The sequence below is a fragment of the Plasmodium gaboni genome, chromosome 12 (assembly GCF_001602025.1).
Source record: "Plasmodium gaboni strain SY75 chromosome 12, whole genome shotgun sequence".
Classification (NCBI taxonomy): domain Eukaryota; phylum Apicomplexa; class Aconoidasida; order Haemosporida; family Plasmodiidae; genus Plasmodium; species Plasmodium gaboni.
The window spans coordinates 1,519,350-1,527,546 of NC_031492.1; the positions used below are offsets into that span (position 1 = coordinate 1,519,350).

Here is an 8,197-nt window from a genome sequence, read left to right on the forward strand (position 1 = left end):
AACTTCATAATATTTATATATACATATATATATTAATTTTTATTGTTTTATATATATGCTTATTATATATTTTTTTTTCATTGTGTTATATTAAATGACACTTTAATAAATGGAAAATCGATATTTGTATGAATATAAGAAAAAGTTCGGTGTGAGTCATCCTGAAATATTGGATGAGGAGGAGTTCGAATCTTTGAATTATAATCTGTTTCATATGATGGAACAAAAAAAATTTGTTATAGATATAAAAGATATAGAAGAAGATGCTAAGAAATATTTATTTGATGAGAAGGGTGATATAAAAAATAAAGAAAAGATTAGTATAATAAATACATATTATAGTGATAGGGAAAGAATGTTATTTTCGTTGTTATCATCTTTAATAGAAAAAAAAGAATATTCTTTTGAAGGCTATATTATATGTAGTTATATTATAAAAATGAATTCTTCTTATTATAGCGCATGGGTATACAGAAGAAAATGTTTAAAGAAATTAAATTTAAATCTATTGAATGATTTAAAATTTACAAAACATATTATAAGTGATAATATTAAAAGTTTTCAGAGTTGGTTCCATAGAAGATGGTTAATTGAGTATATATATAAAATGAATTGTAGAAAAAAAAATAAGAAAAGTGATAATGAATGTAATTATAATAGATATATTGAGGAGGATAAAAATAAAGATAATAAGAATGAAAATATAAATGAATATAATATTGAAATGGAAAATAATTATATATCCGTATTTGATGATGAAAAGAATTTTATAAGTTCAGAAGAAGAAATGAGTAGTGATAGTTCATATAATATATATGATAATTTTTATAATGATGATGATATTGGTTTTATAAGTAATTGTGATGATATAGATTTTGAAGAAGGAGAAGAAAATAATAGAAATAATATATATATGTATGAAGAATTAGAAGATATTATTAATAATAATATATTTTTTAAAAATTCTTTATTATCAAATGAAATAATTAATATAGATAATTTTTTATATGAAGAATTATTATATAATAATTGTGATTTATTTATTGATATGAAAAATTATAATTCTTGGGCTACTAAAACATGGCTTATAGATAAATTTAATATTTTACAAAATGAATATATATGTAAAAAATATAATATAATATTACATGAATTTTGTTTTATAAATTATTTATTAAGTATTGATATATATAATAATTCATTGTGGGTATATAGATATTTTATACTTAACAAATTAAATTATTTTTATGATATAACAAAAATGGAGAAAGAAATTAATTTTTGTTTTACATATGCCAATCAATTTTATGACAACCAAGCTATTTTTAATTATTTCATTCATATGGTTTTTATATATATTAACTTATATAAAAATGGGACGAAAGGAAAAAAAAAAAATACAGAAATATATAAACAAGGAAATATACTATATGAAAAAAAAGAAGAAACATATGAACATGTAAAGGTAGATATATTCCAAATTCCTCTTGTTAATGATATTAAAAATGAATTAATAAAAATTCAGGACAAATCAAAATTTGTTCTAGTCTTCCTTTCACAACTTTATGCTTACAACGGATCTTATGATGATGAAATAAAGGTAAATAAGGAATGAAAAAAAAAAAAAAAAAAAATAGGAACATATATAAAATGTATATGATGTATGAACGTACTCATCAATTATAGCTGCAACGGCTTTTACATTATATGTTATAAAAAATATATGTATAATATATATATTTATATATATATATTTTTATCATTTAACAGTGTTATAGGTATCTTGAAAAGTACGACGATTTTAACGAACATGTGTGGAAAGATAAAATAGAATGTGTTCAAAAAAAATTAAAAATATGAAAAGGGAAAAATATGATATTTTTTTTGTTATAAATAAATTAAAAAAAAAAAAAAATAAATAATATCCTTTTTTTTATATTAATATGTTTTATAAAATAAATAATATTATATATATATATAATATGTATACTATTTATTTTTTATTATTATTATTTTTTTTTTTTGTGATTTTGTAAAATAATATATTTATATATTTTCATTTGTGTATTTTATATACTATAAAATGAAATACATTATATTTTTTTATATTAAGTCATATATTTTTATTTTTTTATTTAAATACTTGACGAAATAAGAATTATTAATGAAAATATAGAAAAATAAAATACTTTTATTTATTTATATTATATATATATAATATATATTATTATAATAATCATCTGAGTTTTTAAAATATATATAAAACAGGTTATTCAAAATATATTTATATATATAATATAATATATATATATTATATATATTAGTGCTTGTAATTATGTACCTTTAAAAAAATATAATTTGTAATTAAAGGGGTTTAAAATTTTAAGCCTTACAGTGAGAATATATATATATATATATTAGTAACATATATATTATATATTAGAATATGGTATTTTTTATTATATATTATTTATTATAGATTTAATAATACAAAATAAAATATAGAAAAAAACATAATAAAGTTTTATATATACTTAAAATTATATATTATAATCCATATATATTTGTAAATATAATGGATATATTTATATATATATAATTTATTTTATGATTATTTATTATTTTAATATATAATAACAATATATATATATATAATATATATATTAAGCACTAATATATAATATTTATAAATTATTCTTTAATTTTTATAAATTAATATTTACATATATCAAATATATAAGTATACATAAAAAAATTAATAATAAACAAAGGAGTTTTTTTTTTCTTTTCAAGTATTAAAAACAAAAAAAGAGTATTAACTTATTTCCAACACAGAAAAAAAAAAAAAAAAAAAAAAATTATATATATATAATAATATATATATAATATTTATATAATAATGAATATTTTTTTAATATAATGATTTAAAAAAAAAAAAAGTAATAAAAGTAAAAAAAGATAGATTTCCTTTTTTATTTTTCTTTATATATTATAACTTATAAAAATATAATTATATAAATATTTATTTAAATATATATATTTTATATATATTTTATAAAACGTATAATTTTTCAAAAGAGAAACACAAAAATATAAGTAAATATATATTATAAAATTTGATGTAAAAAAATGGTAAGAATAATTTACTTTTTTTAAGCTTTTTGTAAATTTTAAATATATATATATATATATATATATATATATAATTGTATCATTTTTAAATTTAATATAAATATAAATATATATATATATATGTATATATAATATATCTTTTGTTGTATGTTTTTATATTTAAAAGTGTAAAAAAGAAAAGAGAACAAATTGAAAATATAAAATCAGCAAAAAATAAAATAAAATAAAATAATAAATTACAAAAAATAATATTATTAATAAAAAGAATAAATTGTATTATATTATCGAGAAATGGTTTGATCACTATTATTTTTTCTCTACATATTTTATTTGGAATATATATATATATATATATATATATATAATTATTATTTATTATTTATTTATTTTTTGAACTTATAGGGAAGAGTAAGGACTAAAACTATTAAAAGAGCTGCAAGGCAAATTGTTGAAAAGTACTATGCCAAATTAACTCTCGATTTTCAAATTAATAAAAAGATAACAGAAGAAGTAGCCATAATTCCTTCTAAGAGAATGAAAAATAAAGTTGCTGGATTTGTTACCCACTTAATGAAAAGAATACAAAAGGGACCTGTACGTGGTATCAGTTTGAAATTACAAGAAGAAGAAAGAGAAAGACGTTTAGATTTTGTTCCAGAAAAATCACAAATCGATGTTAGTGTAATTTATGTTGAACCTGATACATTACGTATGATTAAATCATTAGGTATTAATATTAGTAACATGAAAGTACATAATCCTATGATTAATACTAATCAACAAAAACAAAACAGAATGAATAACCAATTTTAAAAAGGAAAAAATAAAAATTAAAATAAAAATATAACATATATGAGGATATATTATATGTATAATATATTTATATATATATATATAATATGTATTATATTTTTCAAGTATCAATTTTAATATAATTAAATAAAGTCAATATAAGAACAAATTATATAAATATATATAAATATATATATATATACAATCATATATTAAATTGAATACTCATTTCTTTGTACATATATATGTGTATTTTTTTTTTTTTTTTTTTTTTTTTTTTTTAATTTTTTTTTCATATATATACCAACCATTCTTTATCATTTAATTTTTGGAAAGAAAAATTTAACTCTCAAATTAATTATTCTTTTTATAATAAAAATTTTAATACTTAAAAATGTGAAGTTGTTATTTATACTTAAATTAGTACACATATAAAATATGTATAATGTATCTTATATCAATTTAATTAAATATTGTCTCATTTTTATATTTATGATTTTTTTTTTTTTTTTCAAACTTTTGGATTATACATTTTTTATCCCCATGAATATACACAAGAGGCGAATTAAAAAAAAAAAAATTATTTTTATCATAATAAAAATGGACCTTTTTTTGGAAATATAAATAAATATATATACATATATTTGTATGTGTATATTATTTGATAATGTGAAAAGAAAAAAATCGTCAGGAATTATTTTTTATAATCAAAACTATAATTCAAATATTATAAAAAAATGTTATAATTTAAAGGTGTCTTTTATAAGTAATGGCACCATTATATAAAACAGCAAAAAAAAAAAAAAAAAAAAAAATTAACATGTAATTTTAAATGTGTATATGTGCAAATATAAACTATATAAATAAATAAATATAAATATATATATATATATATATATATATATATATATATATATTGATTCATTCACAAGCACATTTGTATAATATATATATTATATATATATATATTTTTTTTTTTTATGTTAGTTAAAATCTGGAGCTTCTCCATCAGCATTTGTATTTAAATCGTCAAAATTTAATTTTTGTCCCCATAAATTTTCCCATATTTGTAAAAGGTCATTTGTAGCTGTTTCAAAATGAGAAGTAGCATCATATGAAGAGGTAACAAAAATATTGTCATCTGGTTTTTTACTTGTAGATACATACAAGTCAGAAATTTTGACAAATTTTTCTTCAATTGTTCCCAATAGTTCTAATGGTTTTTCAATTTCTTTTATTGGATTATTTGTTTCTACTGTTGCTGATACGATGGCAATATATTTTCCTTTAAGTGTAACACCATGTTGAAAAGAAACAAGATTAATATAGATATCACTTTTTCTTTTTAATTGATTTTGTGGAATAATAATTTGACAGCTATTGGTTTGATTAGTTTCTGGTATTGGATTACTTAAAATACATATACATCTTATGACTTGTCCAATTTTTTTAATTTTATTTTTTAAATGCATAACATAACTTGGATCACATATAACTTTATCACAATATGCAATTTCTCCATCACTTGATTTTATTCCACATACTTTATTTTCTTCATTAAAAACAAAATCTACAACATTTTTGTTTAACATGAATGTACCTCCATTTATTGCACACATACGAGAAAAACCTTCAGGTATACCACCTAAACCATATAATGGATATATAAATGGTGATTTTCCAAATGCTGATATAGATTGCATATATAATTTTATTCTTTCTAATGTTAAATATGCTGGTTGTTTTAAATAATCATCATTTAAATATAAGGCCACAGCATGTCCTAAAAAATCTATAGTTAATTGACATAAATTAAAATGCTTATATATTTCCATCATTGTTAATTTATATGGATCTAAATTATCCCAGGTATTCCTTTTATTTGCATCCCATTCACTTACATACTGATAAAAATTCTTACATCTATTTTTTTCCATTAATGATAATAATGGAGACACTAAAGCTTCCATATCAGTAGCAGGAACCTTATGAATAAATTTCTCAGAACTTAAAAATCCTTTCTTTTGATGTTGATACACATATGACCCTTCTACAACAAGCCATTCCAAATAATTTGTTACTCTAGTCTTTTTTAATATTTTCACTAAATTACCTCCAACTAAAATAAACTTCGGAATTAAATCTACATTCCAATGTCTATTCTCTCCATACTTGCTTGGAATCTTCTCATCTGACGAGCGAAAGAAATAAATCGGTAAAAATATTTATAATGTTATAGAACAATTATTATATTTTTGTAATAAGATAAAAAAAACAAATAAAAAATATACATACATATATATATATATATGTATATATGAATATTACTTGGCTTAAAAGTATTATACAAATTTGTTAAATTCAATGATGCAGTTTCTCCACCATAATAGGGGTTCCTGTCTAATACTAAAATCTTTTTACCTGTACAAGAGAAAAAAATGATAGTATATATATAAAATATATATATATATAACATGTATTAAAATATGTAATAATATTTACAAATGTATTAAATATATATATATATATATATATATTTTTTTTTTTTTTTTTTTTTTTAAATTACCATAGTGGGACAGAAGTCCACTTAAAATGCATTCTTTGAGCCCCGTACCTAGAATAATAACCTAAAAAAAAATTAAAAAAATAAATATGTGAAATTACAATGTGTCAAAATGATACCTCACAAAAATATGTGAACGGCGTATATCTATTCATTTACATATGCAACACAAAAGCATACATTGTAAAAATATATATATGTGATATATACACAGTTCAACACATAACAAAAAAAAAAAAAAAAATAAAAAAAATAAAAAAAATAAAAAAAATGTAAATATATATATATATATATATATATATATATATATATATTTATATATTTCCATATATTAATTTATATTATTCTTTTTGGTTATATATTTTATTATTACATCATAATGCTCATTCATTTTATTCGGTAATATTCGTAATGACAATAATTCTTCTTATATTAATTAATATATATATATTATGCAAATAAATATAATATATATATATATATTTATTTTATTTTTATTTTTTTTGATGGGATATATTCTGTAGTTTTATATTTTCAAAAAAAATAAAAATTATAAATATTTGTTCTAAATATGCAAATATATAATATATAACATTATATGCATATAATATTTTAAAAAAATAAATTTCAAAATAATTGGAAAAAAAAAAAAAAAAAAAAATAATAGACTAACAATTTTCTTATTTTAAAATACAATGAAGTGTTATATTATAAAATATATATATATATTTTTTTTTTCTTTATGAACAGGAATATTATTAATTTGATCTATTTAATTATATTAATGATCGTATTTTTTTATAAAATATTTATTTTATTATTATTTTTTTTTTTTTTTGGATATTGCTGTATAATTATTAAAAAAAAATATACATATTGTATATTTCATATTAACACATAAACGAATATATAATATTAATAATAATAATATTTATATGCATATTATTATATTATTATATTATTATGTTTTTATTTTTATATTTTATTTTTATTGTAATTATATTATTTTATTTTTTTAAGTACAAAAGAATATATTCTTCATATAATTATATTTATTTTAATTATATTTAATTTATTTTATATTATTATTATTTTTTTTAAAATAATTAAAATATTTAATGTGTTTATAAAAAAAATTATTATATTATATTATGATATATTAATTAAATTTATATAAAAAAAGAACAAACTATGAATTATTCGTATTATTCTTATTTATTAATAATAAAATAAAATATATAAATATAAATAAATAATATACATACATATATAATATATATATATATAATATTTTTATATATATATATGTATTATGTTTATGTATTTATACTTTTTGTGTTCTTTATTTTTATTTATTTTTTTCATATGTAACGGTATGTCTCCTTTGATGAATAAATTTCCAAAAATATATATAATTTTAAAGTATTTTTTATACTCCCAATAATATATATATATATTATATTTATCTTTAAGAATATTAAAAATATTTATAAGACCAAAAAAAAAAAAAAAAAAAAAAAAATACAAATATTTTAAGAAATAATAAAAAAGTTTTTTTTTTTTTATATATATTTATATATATTATTTAATAAAATCTTTTAATATATTCTAATAAATTTTAAATAGAAAGGTTTATGTTAATATGGATGTAATATAAATTACAATAATTATTTAAACAAATTTTATAAATATGGCATATATTTTTTTTTT

The 8,197-nt window shown here is 16.5% G+C and overlaps 3 protein-coding genes across 3 annotated transcripts; 2 read left to right on the forward strand and 1 right to left on the reverse strand.

Moving 5' to 3' along the window:
* Positions 1-109: 109 nt before the first annotated feature.
* PGSY75_1242600 (putative protein geranylgeranyltransferase type II, alpha subunit) lies at positions 110-1,860 on the forward strand (the record flags this gene model as incomplete). The annotated part of the gene is made up of 2 exons (XM_018786984.1): positions 110-1,600; positions 1,771-1,860. The coding sequence occupies 2 exons, from the start codon at positions 110-112 to the stop codon at positions 1,858-1,860; spliced, it is 1,581 nt and encodes a 526-aa protein (XP_018640849.1).
* Positions 1,861-3,129: 1,269 nt separating this feature from the next.
* PGSY75_1242700 (putative 40S ribosomal protein S17) lies at positions 3,130-3,945 on the forward strand (the record flags this gene model as incomplete). Its single annotated transcript, XM_018786985.1, has 2 exons — positions 3,130-3,132; positions 3,535-3,945. 2 exons carry the CDS (start codon positions 3,130-3,132, stop codon positions 3,943-3,945), a joined length of 414 nt encoding a protein of 137 aa, XP_018640850.1.
* A 962-nt stretch (positions 3,946-4,907) lies between these two features.
* Positions 4,908-6,878, reverse strand: PGSY75_1242800 (rab specific GDP dissociation inhibitor; the record flags this gene model as incomplete). Its single annotated transcript, XM_018786986.1, has 4 exons — positions 4,908-6,115; positions 6,253-6,345; positions 6,491-6,551; positions 6,861-6,878. The coding sequence occupies 4 exons, from the start codon at positions 6,876-6,878 to the stop codon at positions 4,908-4,910; spliced, it is 1,380 nt and encodes a 459-aa protein (XP_018640851.1).
* Between the last annotated feature and the right edge of the window lie 1,319 nt (positions 6,879-8,197).